This window comes from Squalius cephalus (assembly GCF_949319135.1).
Source record: "Squalius cephalus genome assembly, chromosome: 19".
NCBI lineage: Eukaryota > Metazoa > Chordata > Actinopteri > Cypriniformes > Leuciscidae > Squalius > Squalius cephalus.
The window spans coordinates 28,791,900-28,814,070 of NC_137140.1; the positions used below are offsets into that span (position 1 = coordinate 28,791,900).

Sequence of the window (22,171 nt, forward strand, 5' to 3'; positions counted from 1 at the left end):
GCCGTCTGCCAGACAACCAGATGAGCTCTTAACCTGTTCTGTCCATGCTGTTCTTGGCCCTCCGTTTTGAAATCCACATAGAAACACTAGTGGAGCAAGAGAGGAAAAATAAGTCTGAGAAAGGAGTCATTAAAAATTATTATGCAATTATTTCATACAATAAAAATATGGTCTGCATTTGCTTTTGATTATTCTCATTAGAAATTATATGAGAAGCCTTAAAAAAAAAGTACAATACGTTCCATTTTATTTTAGGGATGTCATGAGAACCCAGAAAGTATGTGTTGAGGTGAACAGGAAGAGCTTGGGTGCCACTTCCTCCCTCTCTCTCTCTCTCATTCTCTCTCTCTCTCTCTCTCTCTCTCTCTCTCTCTCTCTCTCTCTCTCTCTCTCTCTCTCTCTCTTTTATTCATATTAAAAAGATGCCATTTCTAAATTAATTTGGAGATTCGATGTGAAATTATTACAATATAAAAATATATTAAAATGTTAGGTACGATTTATTGTGAATAATAAAAAATAAAAAAATTGAGTAGTTAATTTTTATGAATATATAATATAGTTAGAAATTAAATATATATTGTTAGTCTATTTAAAAACATCTCATTAATTGAGTTAAAAATGAATTTTTGGGGCACACCTGAAATAGACTCCAGACTTGATCTAAGAAATCCAAACCAATCTTGAGAAGAACTATCAGTAAAAGTTATGTCTTCTTTCTCATACTATTTAAAGTAACTCGCACTTCAAGCCATTGTTTTCTTTAATCACCGTTAGAGAGTTCTAATGAGCAGCTGAATTTATTGCGGGACTAAAAAAAAAAAAAAAAAACGGCACAGTTTAAGCGGGACGTTAACAGGTGCTTGCCTGTATGTTATTTGCTAAACAGTTTGTTCATTTTTTGGAGCCCAATCTGTTTTGATAGAAACAACCTTTGAAATAAATAATCTGTTGACTGTAAACTTCTTCACTGGGTTTGGGGGAAGGGTAACGGCACCTTTTGCGACAGTTCTCTGCACATGGTAGCCTAATGTGCGGATGTGCTATTTAAAGTATGGCCTTCCCTCACATCAGGTCAGAGCACTGTCAACATTGAGAAATGCAAACAAAAGACCGCTTGGTGTTTGGCCCTGTGCGGAGCGGAGTTGTGCTGCACAGATGTGGGCTGCGAGCGAACGCTCTGTTGCATGCTAAGTGACACGAGGCTGCGTGTGCGCATGCTCCGTGGGATCACATTTTACGACACGTTATTTCCATGTCGATTTTTGCTCTAATGTATACATGGTAGATCAACTGATTGCTCCGCATGTAATGCATGACACGCATATTGCAGCGGATTACGTCCACGTTTTAAAGTGCAATCATGCGGAGATGTTTTTTTTCTTTGGATGCCCTTCCAACATCTCTGCACCCAGGTTCTCCTACTAGAGTTTAAACTCATATGACCCTTATATGCACACACCAAAATAACCCCAAAAACTGAAATCAGATTGTGTTTAGTGACAACAAACAGAAAACATGACACTGTGCCCTGCAACTGATTTGGTGATTTCAAACAGCGTGTGTTCAATTAGTGCATGTTTCCCACATTTAAAGACAATTAAGGTTGATCCTCCAAGTAAATTAATTAGTTTATTTAAAGTATTTTATTGGCATGATTGTGTTTTCATACAATATTTCAATTAAAGCATTATTACACAAAACAAATAATGACAAGAAAAATAAATATACAATATAACAATAACACATATTAATAAAGTAGAATTAGAATAAATTATCATGAGCATTTATGACATTAATTTCAATGTTTAAAACCGTGTTTGAAGAGAGGTTCTGGCCCAGTGATGATACTAGGCATTTCTGCTTCTTTGGTTAATGAATGGAAATATACTTTTTAAAACAATGTCTTTTGCTCCTCCGTAATATTGCACACAGTGGAAACACTGACATGCTTTTAGACACATTTAGCCCTTCAGCCTTGTATTTTGGTTTTATACAACAGTTAAATAAACAACATGTTAATATTGAGTAACTTATATTTTAGACATAATATTGCCAGTTACTTGGTCTGTTTTTGTTCCACCAAATGCGTTCCTGCATGACTCTTTGCATTAATTTTTGAACACATTGGTTGAGAGAATGATTCAACCACTCACTCGCTTGTTTTATTTCTGAATATGTGTTTTAATTCATAAAGTTTGAAGTATAAAAAAAAAATTCATACTATTGAAGTAGGGGTGTAACGATTCGTTTTAACAACGATTCGATTCGTATCGCGATTCGTGGTTGTCGATATGATTCAAGGACGATATTGGTTCATTTAGAACGATACGATCCGAAACGATTCAGTGACTTGAAATCGATTCAGTGACTTTTTAGCCAAAAATTCTTGTAAGGGAATCAGGTATCAATTAATTATGGATATAAACAAACAAGTAAACAACAATTAATGTTAAATGCATTCACATTTTATTTGAATAAAGTAGGACTGCACTATTATGACAAAAATTATAATTGTCGATTATTCCCTTGAAATTGTAATTGTGATTATTAATTACGATTATCACAACATTGAATAATGTTTTGAATAGTTTGGCCATGGGACCCACATTTCCCCATGGTCATCAAGCCACGACCCACCTTTTTAGGAATTATATAGGCCTATTATAATACATTTGTTTACACAAAAATTGTTGACACACAAGTTCTGTCCCCCTTTACTTAACATACAAAACATTTTTTAAGAATATGACAAATACTGATAAACAGTAGGCACTGCGAGGTTAAGCTATTAAATAGCAGTCCCAAACTAGTTTTTGTTAATACAATGTTGGTATGAGCCACCACAGTCATATAAAAATATACAAAATAACCAGTAAGTGGCATTTTGTTATGGAAACAAACAACAATTAGGCTACCATGATGATACACAATACCTAGAAGAACTGGTAAAGAAACATGGAAACTGCTCCTGATAAATAGCAACATACATGACGTACCAATAACGTAATTTATTGGTATTTTACTTTTATTTCTTAACTTACTAATTTACGATGTTGCATGCTCGTATTTCTTTTGCGCTTTAGTGAAGTGATACAGCGCGCGCCGGCGCATTTGCGCGTGCAATTGAAGAGTGCGCTCTACTGCAGTATAAACACAATTGCACTGTGTAATGTAGTTAATGACTAAGATACTGACTCTTTTACACCCCCCTCCCCTTCCACAAACACACACATACACACACATAGTGTATATCACACTACGTCACACTGCTGTTAACAACTATGTTCTATGTATGTGTTATTAACCCCTACCCCCCCCCCCCCCCCCCAAAAAAAAAAAAAACCATGAACATGTATATCTTTTAAACACACAGTTCTTAACTGTGCCTGAGATGGGACCGGCTAAAAACAAGTGCAACGGTCACTGAAGACGCCGGCAGTTTCATGGCCAGCATGTGGATTTGAGGGAGACAGGTCTTGGTGTTTGCCCCAAAGTGAAGAGCATTCTCAATGCCCCCCTCCCCATTACTGGCCACTAAACCATTTCCTCAAGTCCCCACTCCCACCCCAACCCAACACCCTTTTGCAACCAAACCATTTAGCACCCCACATCCTAGTGATGGGGACGAGACCGCCTATGCCGAGTCCGAGTGAAGACCGAGTCTTTGAAGGGTCGAGACCGAGTCAAGACCGATTCTTTGAAGGAACAAGTCCAAGATGAGTCTGAGAAAGCAGAAATCGGTCTCGAGACCGGTCTCGGACTACATCACTACGTTTAACGCCTTTATCATTAAAAGTGCTAAGAAAAAACATCCATATAACGTCTGACGTGCTTAAATCCAATGCGTTATTTCCTAGTATCGATACAATCGATTCATTACCTTTTAAAACGATGTTAGATCGATATATGTCGTCCGGAAGGCCAACTTGCCGAGCACAGATCGATGTAGTTGGATCATAGGAATATAAATCGATACATCGATGTAGTTGATGAATCGTTACACCCCTATATTGAAGTATAAAGTATTGAAAACAGACTTTTTTAAATCGTATGTGAACTCATTCACTTCAGACTGCAAACTCGTTTTGCTGATGGGTTGTAGATTCAGTGACAGCTGTGCCACTGCTCAAAAGTAATAGATTGATCATGGGATTTATGAGTCAATATCAAAATTGCTCAAAATGAAAATCATGTAATCAAAAAATCTATATTTTAACCCAGGCCTAAATTTATCGGTCGAGTGAGTTCTGAACCTGTAACCTCTTGCATTTAAACAAGAAGTATATCCTACCTCAAGACCAGACAATGTTTTTTTTTTCTCTGTCAGTGTGGGTGAAAATAGGTCATACCTTTCTTCTAGGTATCTCTTCTCTCGGCATTTACTGTTGAAAAACACTGTAATGGTGAACAGACTATGAAGGGAGCAATAGACTAAGCACAATTAGTCCTTCACATTCCAGCTGTTTCTATAAATACCCCTTTCGTGGTCTCCCTCTCTCTCTGTCATTCTCATTAAACCAGTGGAAAATCATTCTGCGTCTGTCGGGACTTTAAGCCCCGCTTCCCCTCGAGGAAATTAAGGCATGCAAAGGGCTCTCTCAATCTATATTAGAGGCTCTGGAGAGCTCTTAGAATGTGGTTAATAGATTCATTTTAGTCTGGCTCAGGTGAAGTGACAGTCTTGATGGGTCAGAGTTGAACCAAGTAAATTGCACAAAAAAAAAAAAAAAAAAATCAGGCGGGTAAAACCCATACATTTACCCGCCCAATAGACCCTTCCCTCCAATAAATCAGGACAGAAGTGGTTGAAAGTGGACAAAAGAGATGGATTAAAACATCAGGTGTAAATGGGTATGTGTCTCCCTCGTTTACTTGTGATCCGATCGACCAAAACGCATCTTAATAGCAGGTGTAAACAGGGCCAGAACGATACAGAAACGAATGGCAATTTAGTTTCAAATCAGTTTGACTGTAGACATACTGCTCAGTATTTCTTCTTAGAGATGAACTGAACTTTTCTACGTTTGTCATAGCGTGCGAGCCCTATTTATTTACACTATTATAGTGGTAATGAAAAACAAAGCACCCCTGATGGAAACTTTTCATCTAGTATGATATGATTTACATTATGCATCCATAACCTTTAGTAAGGTGCTGTCATAGCTGTTGCATCCATCTCACACATTTACAAAGACGTAAGGACAGAGTGCATGTAAAATATGAAAATGATTAGTACCTCAGATTAGTCAAGATTATTTATTTTTACCTTAAATATGTGTGCAGTGGAAGTTCTGTTTTCACTAGCAACTAATGGGATTGGCTGTTTTTTCATTTGCTTTGTATAAAACCGAAGAGAGAGTTAGTTGCATTGCTATCAAACTCAGATTTTGTGTGTGTGTGTGTGTGTTCTTTTTTACTTCAAAGGTGTGATATGAGAACTTAGTGGGGAAAATATTCCTAAAATTCTCCTATTACAAAGAATATTGAAGCCTTTTTTGCCTCAGAATAAAAAAAATGTTATTGTAAGATTAAAAGTTATTAAAAGCGAAATCACAATATATTTATATATATATATATATATATACATCTAAGAAATTTGTGTGTGTATATATATATATATATATATATATATATATATATATAATTCACAGTGATATATTATAATATAGATTTGAATAAAATATTATATTAGGTCCATTGTAGCAGACTTGGTACATATATTGGATTCTCTGGTAATGGCCAGCATAGTGACAACAATGTGGCTTGAACTAAGTATTTCCCTAGTGACGTAATTCTTTTACAAACAGCCTGTGGACCTTCATGCAAAGAAGGAATTCAAATGCCCTCATGTCTCTGGAGATGCAAAGGGTGGTTAATGGCACAGAAGGGCCCAAAATGCCTGCGAGCTTCGCCAGGTCTTGACAACATGTGCTGTATCCAGGTGCTCTTTCCAACCGCTCTCCCTTTAAATATGTGAGATGCGTTGTAGCATTTTTCCAGCTTCGGCCTTGGCAGCCAAACGTACCTAAACGAGAGTGTTTAGCTGGCTGAGCGCAGCGGCAGAGCGTGCCCTCAAGCCATGGTATCCAGAGTTCAAAGCCCTGCTGTCTGGAAATAGAGCCTCAATCACCTTGATTGGGGAGAAAATGACCTCTTGTCTGCGGCATCTGCAGCTGTGCAGATGGGAGATGGGTATTCGTGAAAAGTGAATTCCAGGATGGCTGGATGTATTAACCTGGTCATTCCTTATGGATCTTGGCCTGTCTTGGTAATGTGTGGACAGTTGCAGATGAATAGCACTAGATAAATCAAAACGATATAAAGTTAAATGTTTTGTAGTTGGAGTGTTTTGAGCTTTTTTACACATTTAGTAGCACATTGTTCTTGTCTGCATTTCATTCAGTGCTTAATTTGTTGGACGTCAATGGAAGACATGCACTTTAAATGGATTTCCCATGTTGTTAATTGGTAAAGGTTTTCAGGCTGGTCTATTCAATGCACATTCAACAAATTTCATCATTACCCCAGTCTTCAATGTCACATGATCCTTCAGAAATTATTCTATTATGCTGATTTGGTGCTCAAGAAACATCTCCTAATATTATCAATATTTTAAAAAAAAAAACACTCAATATCACTGCTTAATATTTTTGTGTAGGCCGTGATACTTTTTAAAGGATTCTGAATATAAAGAGAACAGCAAAATTCAAAAGAATAGCATTAATTTAAACACTTCTGGTCAATTTAACGCATCCTTGCTGTATAGAAGTATTCATTTCTAAAAAATAATAAATCATATGTTTGAATGGTAGTTAGATGTTTAGCCCTTTTAAAAGCTACTGATGGCAGACCAATCACATGACTACCCTGCATTAACCAGAAAACATCATTCACACGATAGAGATAAAAAGGAAAAATGTCTGTGATACATTGATCTCAAAAAACATGTATAAGAGCTTGTTTGAGTCTGACCTGGGTCCCACCTCTATTTTCAGTCTGCACTCCACACATCCTGTAAATAAGGGCAAAATGCCTCAAAACACAGTACTTCCTTACAAACAGGTATAATGCTTAGTTATTAGAGTCAAATGCCGATCTCCGGTTTATCTAATCCTCCTCCAAGAACTGAAGCTGTTCGTGACAGTCAGAGAGGTTATTCCTTGAATTTCAGGAAGCATTAGAGATGTAAATTCCTTCTGAATGCATTGTAAATATGGGAGTAATATTCAGCTCAGTACAGTTGTTGTTTTGTGTAACTTGGATGTGTTTTGCTTAACTTGTGAAGGAATTGTACTGTAAATATGGGACATGAGATGCTCAGCTCAGTGACACTCAGTACTGGACAGTTGTTGTATTGTGTAACTTGTGCCTTTTTCCACCATCCATGTTTTGGAGTTTAGTTGAGGTGATTTGTTGATGCTGCCGTTCCTTTTGGAATAATTGTTTTTTTTTTGTTTCTTTTGTATGTTTGAAGTTCACCAGAACCTGTGGTTCACCTATGACAGGAAATTGCAGTGGGTTCTTTCCGGAATGGGGTTAAAAGACTCGGCCAAGGGGTCCTTGAATTTCCACCGCATAACAACAATGTTTCAATTCGTCTAATCGGGGGTATTTAGGCTAAGTAAACTATTACTCTTTGGGATTTCTTCAGAAGACATGGCCCAGTCATGCCGGTCCTTTATTCAAACCATTTGTGTGTGGTTGGGAGTCAGGGGAGGGCAGCAGCCGGCGGAGCGAGTGGAAGGATGGAGAAAAGATTGGATAGCCCTGGGAGAAAGTCTGAGACGCGCAGAGTGAGAGGTCTTGGCTGCCATTGCCAAACCACACGCAGCTTGCGTGATTGTGGCTCTGCTGCCTGCACACGCTCCCCCTTTCTTCTCCCAAACGCCCAGAAGCACCTGCACGCACCGCCACCTGACCTCCTCGACCTTTGAACTTCTGAGAACCCTCCGAACAAGATAAGGGTGAAAAAGACAGACGCTGAGAGAAAAGTGTGACAAACATCTAAGTTTAGCTCTTACTTCACCCTCTCTTGTGCGCATTTCAGACGAACTCCAGATTGAAATAATAAAAGCACACTGAGACTCTGACCCGTGATCATCTGCGTCTCAACTGAATGCTTTTTGTGATATCTTACCGCAATAATTCATACATGTTTTTTCCATTACAAATGCACTTCGTCGACAAGCTTTGGTCGATTCACAGTGCTCGTTGATTTACGACGCTTAACGAGAGCACTACAAACTGATTAATTCATTTCTTATCAGGTCGTAGCGTAATGGTCTCACTTAGGGGTCCTTAAGCAGTCTCACACACTAAATATGTGTAAAAGGAAGAAAGTTTGAGAAGGAGCCAAAAGCCAGATCTCGCCAACAGCTTTTTAATGGCACAGGTTTATAATGAAACACTCCTTTAGCCCCCTTCCCAAAGCAGTGACGCTATCCACTAGACACACACACACACACATTAGAAACGCACGCTATTCATAACATGTGAGGCTATCACGAATGGAAAGAGGCATTTCAGGGGATGAAGAGAATTTGAGCCTTACGAAACCCAGGTTTGTGAAAGAAAAAAACGTGCATTACTTTCTTGGTTTCTTAAATATTACATTGATACAGAAGGCTGACACTTTTGCCCAGTTAAAGACTGAAGCCGGTTCTCAGGTGTTTTGAGTCAATCTAAATGAGGTTACAATTATGGACACGTCCGTACATGTCCGTACCGCTTCAGCTCTGGCGGGCCTCCATGAAAAAGCCATTGATGAAATAAAACTTCCTGCACAGAGCGCACAGCCTCAACCCACACAAACCATTACTTAGAGTCTGACAGTGACTATTATGCAGCCCTTGTTATGCACTTCCTAAGATGCAAGGCATGCAGAAAAATAGCACAACCTCATAGAAAGAATAAAATATTGTGCATTAGATTTAAAAGCGTCTCTGATTTCCTCAACGAGCTCTGGATTCATTAAAAAGACAGACTCAAAGGAGTCATTTCTTTGTGAACTAAACTGGTCACACTATGTTATTGTTGCATGTTTTCTTGCCATTATGTCACGGTATGCACATTAAAGGTACAATATGTACGAATTTTGTATCAAAATATCCAAAAACCATTTGCACAGTGTTATACATTTCTTTCAATTGTGCCCGTCTCTTGCCACTTGTCGCCTGTCAATGACGTAATATTTAGTAGTAGTTTCCGTAGTTCAGTAGTAGTAGTAGTTTCCGCTTGTAACCAGCGACAGACGTGGATGTCTAGCGGCACACTCACGCTGTTGTTTCGGATGTCTTTGGGACAAAAGGAGAAATAAAACGGGGATTAATATCGGCGTGGCGTTTTAGAGATGCAGAGAGCTTCGCGACAAACTTGGACTTGACAGAGCTTCACGAATTGACAGAGACTTCGCTCTTCTATGTACTTTATTAGACAGGTGAGCAAATGTACATAAAATGAATCAATGTTATATAGCTCAACATGATGAAATGTTAGAATATGATCAGTATGTTATTCTAATGTTGATCTAGCTCAAGTGCTAGTCTCATACAGCCAACAAACTAACATATAAAATAACATAACTTTCAACACACTCAAATGCAATTTAGTATGATAGTGTAGACCAAGTGAAACACCGCTGTGTTACCTTACCTCACAATTTTAATTTGTTACATAAACTGACCAGTTTGAGTATTAATTCAGCACTTGCGGGTAGTTGGGTAGAATGAAATGTCCTCATTCCTTTATATCCGCGGGACTCGTGTGTGGCGCTGATATCTGTCTCTCATTAGCAATTGTGACCTGCTTCATACCACAGTCATGTTAAAAAACATGAATGTATTCACTAATCCATAAACATTATTTTCCATAAACATTATTAGATCCATCGGCATGACAACAAGTTCCATGATTCCGCTTATTCATCGATCTACGCCTTTGTTATTGTAAGAGGTTAGCGACCCTAGCGGTGAAAAAAATTACATATCCTAGCTTTAACAGTGACGTAGATTCAGTAGCGTCAATGCAATTCTCCTGAAAAAAAAAAATATATATATTTTTGCGATTTTTAGAATCAGTATTTTATGGGAGTGGAAAGTTCTGCGCGTGATCTACTGACAACATGCAAATGAAAGAACACAGACCCAGTCAGATCATTTTCATAATAACCAACGCAATCTACCAAGAGCAGCGCAAATTAGTGCCTGGTTTAAGACATGCTTTTTTGGCCGGTAAAAAATGGCACAAATACCAGTAAACTGACTAGCGCAAACCTTCGTAAATCGAGTGGCGTTATTCATTTAAATACTCTTATTCCATAAATTTTGCATCTGAAAGGGAAACTTCTACAAATGCATGTGCAATAAAGTCAGCTGCAAAAATAACTTTGTCCACTCCTTTAAGCGATCATTTTTCACTGCGTGTCTTTAGCAAATCCTGAAAGTAGTTTTTTAACGCCAAAAGAGAGTTCGGTACAAGCTGTTAGTAAATCTTTCCCTAGATGTGCAGAGTTTACACTTCCCATTGTGTCTCTTTTCTTAGCCACCCAGCCAACACACATTTGGGCCCCAAAATATTCCCATGTGTGGCCAGCATGAAGCTGTCAGCTCTTGTTACCCCAATATCACCCAGCAGCTTTGAACGCACCGAGCCCACCAGAGCAACAAGTTCACAGCCTATTGTGTCATTTCCGCTAGTGAGAATGCACAGAAAGGGGTCATTCAGGCCAGACTCACCTGATACCAGAGCCTTGTTGCAGTAACAGTTGTGTAAGCAGGCACCAATTTATGACCAACGGAAAATACAGAACCCTCAATTCTTCAAGGATCACTGGGACTTGGAGGCCACCGCAAAACCGTAGCCAAAAACAGACAGCGAGCATTCAGAAAACGACTGTGTGACGTAAAGAACGTACAAGAGAGTGATAAATGGTCAGAGGAAAGGAAGGGAAAAATGTCCTTTTCCTCTGTTTTTCTTCGCTTTCTCCGAATGAATGGAGTTCTGTTTAGTTGACTTCGAAAGCAGTAGTCATTATTTTGACAGTAACCCACCAACAGAAGGGTGGAAAAGTCATTACAGAGGCATCCTAGGCCACTTTCAACACTCAGATATTTCAGGCATTTCTTTCAGAAGTAGTAACCAACCAGCAAAGAGTCTGGAGAGAATGGACCTTCAGCGTGAATGGACACCATGTAGCCTACTCTTTTTTTCTTTCTTCTTCTTCTTCTTCTTCTTTTTTTTTTTTTTTTTAATAGAAGGCTTTGGAAGGTGTTTTCTTTTTTGGTCACCACTTTTTTAGAAAGACATTTTTCAATGTTATGTCAGTATTACAACACATTGAAAATTAACTCTTTCCCTGCAGTTGATGGAATTTTCAGTCATTTATGACACAACGCTTCCCCACCATTGACAGAATTTTCAGGCAATCCGTGTTTTCACTGTTATACGGTAGGGGGGCGCTATTACGCATCGTCTGAAAGAGTACAGAATCCCCTGATCAAAACACAGGCGAAAAAGAAGCAGAAACAAGCGATAAAGAAACAAGCATCTGAAACTCCATACTCCCCTACTATATAGTGGACGAAAAACAGTATGAGACAAAAGAAGTATGTCTGAATTACTCATAAAAGAGTAGGCAAAAAGTACCTGGATGACCTACTACTTCCAGTAATATTCTGAAGCGTGCAAACAATGGACACTTTACTATCCCATGAGGCCACGGGAGAGGATTTGTGAAGCAGTGAAGCGACGCAACTGACGCTGGTAGATCACGTGATCATGACAGAATGGCGAATGTAGTATGTCCAGATTACATTCATACTACACAAACAATCATACTATATAAAACATACTTTTTTAGCGGTCCTGAAGTAATAACTTTTTCAAAATAGGTAGCCCACCTACTCAAGAGAGTATGTGATTTTGGACGCAGCCAGAGCTTATGCACATGGAAAATGAAGTGAACATCAAACATTGTTTCCTTTCTGAATCCCATCCGGATGTAGTCTTTGACAACCCCCCCCCCCCCCCCCCCCATTTTCTCAGCTTTTTGTTCCAAATTTAGCTTTTTTTATTAAGTGTACCTGTACCCACATCCACATTCAGTTGAGCGGTTTAAGCAGATTTAAGCAGAGGCTCTGTTCTTTCTTTTGATATAATGCAAAATATTCTGGGGGCCATGAAATGTTTGTGAAAATTATCAAAAATGCTGGTGCTGGCTGGCAACTTTTTTTTAAAAACGCCAGCAGGGAAAGAGTTAAATGATTAATTATGCATACATAACTAATAATATTAATAAATAGTTAGTATTATTATTTGTATTATTATTCATGACCTTAATACCTTAAATACCATAAAAAGTCCATAAGCAGGTAAGGAAGAATGTGCATTGAGTGTGAATGTTTCTTCATTTTACTGCAACCTCTATGATGAAGTGTCCTGATTTATACATTTCAAAATGTGTAGTTTGTCCTTTGCAACATTAGATGTTTGGAAACTTCATTATGATTTGATACCTTCCTCTTTTGCTAATGCCAACATGTAAGATATGTTCAAACTGAATCATGCCAACAGGTGGATAGATCTGTGTGGCTTAAAACTGCTCAAGCATCAGTTTTGTGTGGAACCAGTGCCACAGTTGTATCATCTTTTGTGATAGTGTTGCCCTCTGGTGGTACACTTGTGTGGTACATGTTGCTGCAAAACACAAGGACAAAATACTAATATTACAATTCAGAAAAAAAAATCTTTATATGCAGAAAGTAACTCTATACATATATGACTTTGTAATTAAATGTTTTCTTGGATCCAGTGCGTTTTCTGTGACTTGGCTATGCAATATCAGGCATAGTGTAAGTCATATCCATTTAAAATTTTCCGAAACTCTCACCCGATCAGGTACCGACAATTGAAACTCTTGTTATAATGCCACTGAATCTAGAAGGAAACCAATAGCACAGCTTTGTCCCCTGGATATCCCTCGGTATAAAAAGCAGTGGTTAAACTTAGTAACGAGTGTATGCGTATGTGGAAAAACGTGACTCACACTGTAAGGATGGTGGGGTTCAGACAGGGGCAGGTCTGGCTGAATGGGGTTCTTCTGAGGGAACTGGGTCAAGTCTCTGGGTCCAGGATGAGATGAACGACAGATGAAAGGGATAATGTAGGATATATTAGTTCTGCCTGTATCAGACATACAGATTTAGCTTCTGTCAGATACAGCAATGCCTTTGAGTCTTGTGACTAATTGGTGACATTGTGGTTTGAGCTCCAATAAGCATAGAAACAGATATGTGGGTTATGACTGCATTATTGTGTGTATGTCATGGAACGGCATTGCAGATATCACACATAGATGCATAGATTTATTCAATATGCAAAGGTATTCCTATGTGATTGTACTGAATGAACTTTCTTGTAGTAAAAAAAAAAAAAAAAAAGTCACTCTGTTCATTTACCTCTAGAGGGCGATCAGAGGACAGAAAAGAATAAAACGGAATAGAATATTTAATACTTTTTTTAAAAAATGCATTTGATGCTAAATATTGTATATTTATCTTAAAAATAAAGGTTCTTTATTAGCATCTCTGATTCCAGGAATACACTGATCCCACAAAAGGTTCTTTAAATGGAAAAAACGTTTCTTTAGATTATTAAAATGTTCTTCACACACTAAGAAAAACTTTTCCTTGAAATATTCAAATGGTTCTTCTATGGCATCACTGTGAACCCCCCCCCCCCCTTTTGAAACCTTTATTTTTAAGAGTGTAGAGATTGCATTGGACTTTATATAAAAACAATGCATGTTTGACAGTTTAGCAAGTTATACATTTTTTTATTATTATTATAATAAATTCAGTATTACAGTATTTAACACAAAACACTAACGATGTTACGTATTAACCTTAACGCTATGTTTCCGGGACCATATCTTCTAATGAAAAGATCTAATTAATACATTTATGTAATAAAATAATATTTTAATGTTCTTAATATTTTCACTATTGTATTGAAGCAATAATGTGCTCAATTCTGCTGAATTGTGAATGGCAAAAAGGGTTGTAAAGATTCCACTTTAGTACTATAGCTCGGCCTTTAGCTTATTTTTTTTTATTCTAAACAATTATTCTGGTTTCTTGATGCTGGTTGGTCAGTACTCCTCCAAGCATGCTAAAAACACCCTTAACCCCAAAAGGTAAAGCCTCACTGCATGTGTTTGGTACACATATAACATCACTATATCCTGTAGTTTACATTAGCTAGATATCAGCAGTATTAAATGACATGTGATCTGTTGCAGGAACACCAGAGAGATAATGGGGATGAATTGAGGATCAGTAAAGCAGCAGGCACCACCATGATAACAAGTTGTCAGATGCACGTCTGGAATCCACAACAGATAAACGATGTCTGTGAGTGTGAACTCTCATTATAAAAACGACAGGAGACCAATCTTAAATTGGCATGATCATAATATAGAAACTTGCAGTCAGAAAGTTTCTACTGCTCATAGTTTCTCTTATGGTTGCTGATTAAACTAATCAGAAGCAGCATTTGATTTGCTAAGTCATTGAGTCATCCATTCTCCTTAAATTACAGTAAGTGGAGAGCTTTAACTCTGTTTAATATTTCTCAAGGTAGTGTATGCTTCTTCTTCTTTTTTTTTTTTTTTTTGTTTCAATGGTGAATACCATTGAACATTTCAACCTTTATTGCTCAGAAAAAAAAGATGCATTTCATCTAAGACATGTTGACATTTTGTGATAACATGCACCTAGTGGGGTAGCCTATATGATCACACTATATGGGGAAGTTGTCAATGGAGTCAGCCATTAAAGTTAATTGCATTTTATTGCCAATGTATGAACAGCTTGTAACGAAACTTAAAAAAACGACACCTTCCCCAACGTCCTAGGTTCTCTGTGAAGGTAGCCTGTATGATCACACTATATGGGGAAGTTGTCAATGGAGTCAGCCATTAAAGTTAATCGCATTTTATTGCCAATGTGTGAACAGCTTGTAACAAAACTTAAAAAAACGACACCTTCCCCAACGTCCTAGGTTCTCTGTGAAAGCCTGCTGTTTTTATGTGAAGGACTCGGGACATTTTCGCCGGGAAAACAAAAGGATGTGACATTTACGCGCGATCCAGAGTCTCTTCCATTCAATGACACATAAAATTAATGCTTAAACTATTACAGTGTGGATAATGCCGAAAGAGCCTTTCTTTATTATAATGTCAATGAGTCATGCAAAGAAAAGGGGTTAGTTAAAACTAAAGTGCCAACACTATATTGTCTCAATATTAGATCAGATGCTTGTCAGATGTGTTCTCTCCGCTGTCATTTTTGTTGTGTGTTTCTTTTGTTATTGAGAGGAAGTGTGCAACACATTTACATTTTCATCTAAAAGTTGCTCTCAACAGCATGGACGGCGTCCGGATGTACCTTAAAGGGATAGTTCACTCAAAAATGAAAATTGTGTCATCATTTACTCACTCTCAAGTTGTTCCAAACATGTATGAATTTATTTCTTCTGCTGAACACGGAAGACGATATTCTGAAGAATGTTGGTAACCAAACATGGGCCCAATTATCTTCCATATTATTTTCATACTATAGAAGTGAATCAGGTCCATCAACTGTTTGGTTACCCATATTCTTCTAAATATCTTATTTTGTGTTCAGCAGAAGAAATAAATTCACAGGTTTGGAACAACTTGTGGGCAGGGCCGGATCTACCATACGGGCAATCTGGGCACGTGCCCAGGGCCCCTTGCGCATAGAGGGTCCATGATCAGAGTTTTTTTTTTTTTTTTTTTGTGCACCACGTACGCTGCTACATAAAAATAGTATACACAAGGCTTGGCCTCGATCTTGATAATTATCCAATCAGAATAAAAGTGTATATTACATTATATGATCTCTTATTCATGCAAATGCTTTTAAACAATTCATATGCGATAAGACAAAAGTGTGATTGTGACGCACACACACACAGACACAGAAAGATGCGCGCGCACACCAGTATCGTGCGCACAGACAACACGCCAGAATACAGTTATCTTGCGTGCTTTAACTTACAATAACACACACAATTATGCCAAAATGTCCGTTTTGTCGAGTATCTTCATAACATAAGAGCTGTCTTATGATGAACGTGAAGAGTTGTGAGAGAATGAGGCGCGTGTGAGATCCGCATCTCCGTCAGCTGGTCTTAAAGAGACAGCAGCCAACAAAGCTTTCTGTCAGTAAAGTTAATCAAAGAAGACAGGCACAGGTAAATATGACATTTACTTTTAACTCTTGTATTATTGAGACAAATAACAATATTTAATTTTAAAAAAATATTATTTTAATTTGAAACACGATGCATTTAGTTGTTTCTAGTTTGAGTTGAGAAATAGGCTACAAATTTCAGCATTATCACTAATCTGTGTGTGCATTTTACTTGAGAAATAAGGGAGGGGGAGGGGGGCATGAGCTTCAGTGCCCAGGGGTCCCTGGGGGTACTAATCCAGCCTTGCTTGTGGGTAAATGATGACAGAATTTTCATTTTTGGGTGAACTATCCTTTTAACAGCATGTCAAAGGTATTTCCAACTTCTTTAAGAGAAGAACTTCCCAGTGAATATATCAGGGCCTTACAGTAGCCTACATCACGTTCAGTCTCTTCTACGTTACGTGTGCAGGAGTGCGAGCACAAATATTTATATAAATAAATGAATATATATGTTTATTCATATAATCATATGTATCAAGTGTGGGACTTGATATATAGTTTTAAAATATGTATTATTTTATTCTATAATTTTTTTGCAGTGTAGCCTATAAGAAACAAAAAAGTTCTTGATAAATAGTTGAGTATAAGGGGAGGAGGCATGGTGATGATCACACGTTCAATCACATCAAACCTCATCTGTACCTGCAGAAAACGGATGGAAGATGCTTTTCTTTTCTCGTTGTGTTTGACTTTGAGTAGTCTATTTTATAGGACTTAAAGCGCAAAAATGTCAATGTAGATGTTCTTTATGCGTGCCCAAATGGTGCCTATGCAACGTTGAAGCTTTTTAGACGTTTCACTGTATGAAAGATGAACGCATCTCAAGGGATTCACTTCTCCCCCAACTGGAAAGTTGAGTCGGTAATAATTTCTGTCATTTTCTCTATCATATTTTTGGTTGGTACCGTGGGGAACTGTCTTGTGCTCGCAGTTCTCATCCGCAACGGCCAGATGAACACAAAGAGCACCAACCTGTTCATCCTGAACCTCGGGCTGGCGGACCTCTGCTTCATCGTCTTCTGCGTGCCTTTCCAGGCTACCATCTACACCATGGACGAGTGGGTATTTGGACCCTTCGTGTGCAAAGCTGTGCACTTTATCATCTATCTGACCATGTACGCGAGCATCTTTACTCTGACAGCTGTGTCTCTAGACAGGTTTGTTCTTATCCTGTTGTGCACAAACAGCGCGCGCTTTTCTTTCCAGTTCAGCGAATCGTGAAACGCGTAATTGATTGAGATGTTATATAGCCAGTAATATGCAATAAATAATTGTAAGAGGACAGTGCTAGCATGCACTTAATCAGAATAGTGCAGAAAGAAACGTTAACTGCTATTTGACGGTCTGTGATGCAAATATAATTATCATTTTTAATTCTCTTGTTTTGTTTTTTTGTTTTTGAAAACAATGCAATTAATAATGCATTTTAGGGATTGACATATGTTAAGCACTTTTAAAATGAAATGATTCATATAATCATAACATTCTACTGTGAAGGATAGCCTATTTGTACAAAATAATGGCTGGATTGCAATGTTTTTTGTTTATTGCTTGTTTATTTTTATTTTTTTAAAATATTCTTTCCTATTGTGAAGTAGCCTACATCCGAGTCAAACAGCTCAAATCAGAATAAAATGTGGTGTGGGACTTGATTTTGTCCATCAGGAATTTATTGGATCATTGTGGTTTCCTATTGCTGTGATCTCATGCGAGTGACGCGGGTTGTCCCGCCCTCGTGCCAGTAAACACGTCATCAGAGAAAAGAAGAGACCTTAAAGGGATAGTTCACCCAAAAATGAAAATTAGCCCATGATTTACTCACCCTCAAGTCATCCTAGGTGTATATGACATTCTTCTTTCAGACGAATACAATCGGAGTTATATTAAAAAAAATGCTCTGGCTCTTCCAAGGGAGTGAATGGGCACCATTTTTTTTAAGTCGATACAAGTGCATCATATCCATCATAAAAGTGTCCCAAACGGCTCCGGGGGGTTAACAAAGGCCTTCTGAAGTGAAGCCATGCGTTTGTGTAAGAAACTAAAACTAAAATAACTAGCTTATTAATAACAGCAATTTACTGCCATTATAAAGCTTGGAAGAGCCATGACATTTTTTAATATAACTCCGATTGTATTCGTCTGAAAGAAGAATGTCATATACACCTGATGACTTGAGGGTGAGTAAATCATGGGCTAATTTTCATTTTTGGGTGAACTATCCCTTTAATGCAAGAGGGAAGGGCAGTTATTTTGATTACGAGGGAACATGAAAAAAAAAATGATCATGAAAAAAATGAACACTGCAATATAAAAAAGATTTGTCCATTATGATTTCATGGTGACTTACAATTTAGCAATCTATCTATAAATTACAGAAACGTCTGTCTGTCTGTCTGTCTGTCTGTCTGTGTGTGTGTGTGTGTGTGTGTCTGTTCCTCGCATATCTCTCGAACCGTTAGTCCGATTGATTTCAAACTCGACAGGTGTCTCGCCACGGGCACGAGTAAGTGCAGTGCCAAGTTTGACGTTGTTTGGATGAGAAATGCAAAATATATCGTTAAATATATCATTTTTAAAAGGTTGTGGTTTAAAAATAAACATTCTGACATTAGAGAGTTGTATCGGTCAAAGAAGCCCCAAGAAGGTTGTGGTTTAAAAATAAACATTCTGACAATCTGTCAGCTACACTGTTTACTTCTGAATATTATAGTTTGGTTCCAAAATGTGATAAATCCATTTTGATTAATTTGAGTAAAAATGTGTTTTCTTTACCAAGAAACCAACAATTACTAAAAACACACACAAAAACTGATTTTGCACGGGCACTTTGCACTGCTCCCTGAATCGACACGGTTAACTGAATCTATGTCAGCTATGCTGTTTACTTCTGAATATTATATTTCATTCTGGTGCGTTTAACGTTATCGCTACTGTGTAATAGTAGCCTATGCTATTCACCAACTAAACATATCCTATTCAATGCGTTCACAGGCTCTTTCACGGGCATCATTTGTAGTGGCCTATACACAAACTGTTTGCTCAAGCATAGCGTTTTCTCGGAGTTCACTGTGTGCTTTCTACCATGCACAAATAAAAATGTCACTGAACTTTTGCTGTTTAATTGTAACAATGAGCACACACCAAACCAACAATTACTAAAAACACACACAAAAACTGATTTTGCACGGGTATTTTGCACTAGTAATTTTAAATGATAATTGATGTATTGTAATTGCATTTTCTCAACAGATACCTCGCCATTCGATACCCCTTGCGCTCAAGAGAGACGAGAACACCCCGTAATGCTCTGACCTCCATTAGCCTGGTGTGGGCGCTATCGCTGTTCTTCTCCAGTCCTTATCTCAGCTACTACCAGCAGATGGATCTAGACGGGACCACCGTTTGCATCCCGGCATGGAACATCCATCATCGTCGAGCCATGGACATCTGCACCTTCATATTCGGCTACCTCATCCCAGTCCTCATTCTCGGCATCACGTACGCCCGCACCATTCGCTACCTGTGGACCTCCGTAGACCCCATGCAGGACATGTCGGAATCCCGCAAGGCCAAGCGCAAGGTGACCAAGATGATAATCATTGTGGCTGTGCTCTTCTGTTTATGTTGGTTGCCGCATCACCTGGTTATCTTGTGCATGTTGTTCGGCCACTTCCCGCTCAACCACACAACCTACGTCATCCGCATTCTCTCTCACCTGGTGGCGTACACCAACTCCTGCCTGAACCCCATTGTGTACGCCCTGGTGTCTAAGCACTTCCGCAAGGGCTTCAAGAAGGTGTTTGGCTGTGCGTTCCCTAACCGGGTCGTAAACCGGATCCACAACGTGCAGCCGGCACAGACGGTAAGCCTGATGGAAGCTGCCACGTGCGAAGGATCCAATCATAGTGACGGGTCAACCCGGGGTCGCCTCTGGAGCAAAAGTAGCAAGAAGATGATGACAAGTGCCTTCATGACATTTAATGTGACATAATCCACTTACACTCTCACCCGCTGTCAAATCAGTGCTCACCAAAGTATAAAACTCTTCTTTTCCGGTGGCTTTTAACAGCATTTGCGCTGTGATTACATAACAAAAGTTGTCATATAGGCACAGGTTGTCAGGTAGAGAGGAAGCAGTGCTTTTTGTGTTCTCGATGAGGACAGTGACTGATGTTTAAAATGTAAAATCTCTCGTGTCTGTGTTTTGTCAATGTTGGTGGCTTTCGTCACTGTGCTATGTGTTTTGTGACTGTGACTCATAGTAAGGTTTTCCAGAGGTACGACTAGATTCAATTATCAGAGAAAAGTGCCGGCATCAATTTGTTTGGTTCAAACGTTCACATGGCGAACTTTCATAACAATTTGATCATATTGGAACATATTTTTAGAATTTATGTCACCTTAATTCAGTATTCCTCTGGCATTCTCATCTTCTTTTGGGTTATTGCTACACAGGATCTGTTGTATGGGTCAATGATATATAAGAGTGTCTATGGTAAATAAATCAAAATTGTCTTTGAAAACCTAGTTTAAAGCACATGTGGTCATATGGTTTTGTAAAATATTTGTATTGTTTATAAATGTTTATATATGTATTGTTTTGTTGGTATTAAAATATTTTAATATGAAATATTTCCAAATAAGCAGTTTTGTTAATTTTTAGAACAGAAATAAAGTAATAGAAATAAAAGATTGATACGATTTTATTTTTTTTAAATTCATTCTTTTGTTCTTGAGGATATTATTTGAATATCCCAAAAATATAAAAATTATTTTTAATTCATAAATTAAAAACATTCTCTTTATTGGAAAGGTACACTACAATTAAAAAGTTTGGGGGTCAGTAAGATTTTTTAATTTTGAAATAAGTCAATTTCTTTAAAAAAAAAAAAAAAATTTTGCTGACCCCAAACATTTGAACGGTGGTTTTCAAGTAATTCTATGCATGAATTGCATTTTTTGTGTATTTTAAATAAATTCATATATTTAGTCATTGACCCCTATCAAATTTTCTGAAACTGTTTACATTTACAGTCTTTCATGGACAACAGCTGAAAGAAAAAAGGTTGACTTTGTTTGCAATATTATATGAAATGTCTCGCATACAGAATATCTGTACCACTACCTCTTTTGTGTCTCATGGGTCATTGGGTACGTCAAGCATGTTATGAATTTGAAAGATAATGCTTTGAATGTGTATTCTACTTAGGCTCAACCATAAATGCTAGAAAGAATTAACAAGCCGATTAATGAATAAATAAACGATTCGTAACTGAAAATAAGTCTTGGCCTTTGTGATGATTTCTAAGCAACAGTGTATAGAATCATCATTCAAGCTGTTATCAAACAGATCTGCACTAGAATATCCACTAATCTTGGTTCTCCCTGGATCTGGCTTTACTGGGAATGTGCCAGTTGGCTGGTTCAAGTGTGTAGCTGCTCCAGGCTCAGCTGTTGCTTAGTGAGTTTGTGGGCAATATGTGCTCTCTGATTTGCTCCATCAGTGGAAAAAGCCCAGCATTGCAGCCTCATTTAACGACTTTATTTAACCAGATTTGTGGTTATATTATACTTCCCATGACGCTGCTTATATGCTAAAAAAGGACTGAGGGCAAATCTTTCTTAGGACCTCTTCTCTGTTAAGTAGCAGCTGCTACCATTCTGGCAAGTAGTTTTTTTTTTTTTTAGTAATACTACAAGAAACAGGTCACTGAGTGTGCATATGTTCATTTTATTGACCTTCATGTGTATTAAAAATCTCTTCATGCACTGTGTAATTTTGCAGGAGACTTTGGTGCCAGTGTCTCATACTTGAGCTTCTTCTTGAAGAGCCTCTCTGCAGTCAAACAGATTGGCATGTGCACAGAGGACAGCTGTGAAGTGGCAAAAAC

At 38.0% G+C, this 22,171-nt stretch overlaps 1 protein-coding gene across 2 annotated transcripts; it reads left to right on the forward strand.

Moving 5' to 3' along the window:
• The first annotated feature begins 13,079 nt into the window (after window positions 1-13,079).
• LOC307147554 (galanin receptor 2a) lies at window positions 13,080-20,304 on the forward strand. Of its 2 annotated transcripts, XM_079852378.1 has the most exons (3): window positions 13,080-13,160; window positions 17,253-17,437; window positions 19,530-20,304. In XM_079852378.1, exons 1-3 carry the CDS (start codon window positions 13,149-13,151, stop codon window positions 20,269-20,271), a joined length of 939 nt encoding a protein of 312 aa, XP_079708504.1. In that variant the 5' UTR covers window positions 13,080-13,148; the 3' UTR covers window positions 20,272-20,304. The 2 variants fall into 2 exon arrangements, with proteins under 2 accessions (XP_079708504.1, XP_079708503.1); XM_079852377.1 differs by lacking the exon at window positions 13,080-13,160 and having other exon boundaries at window positions 17,041-17,437.
• Window positions 20,305-22,171: the final 1,867 nt, after the last annotated feature.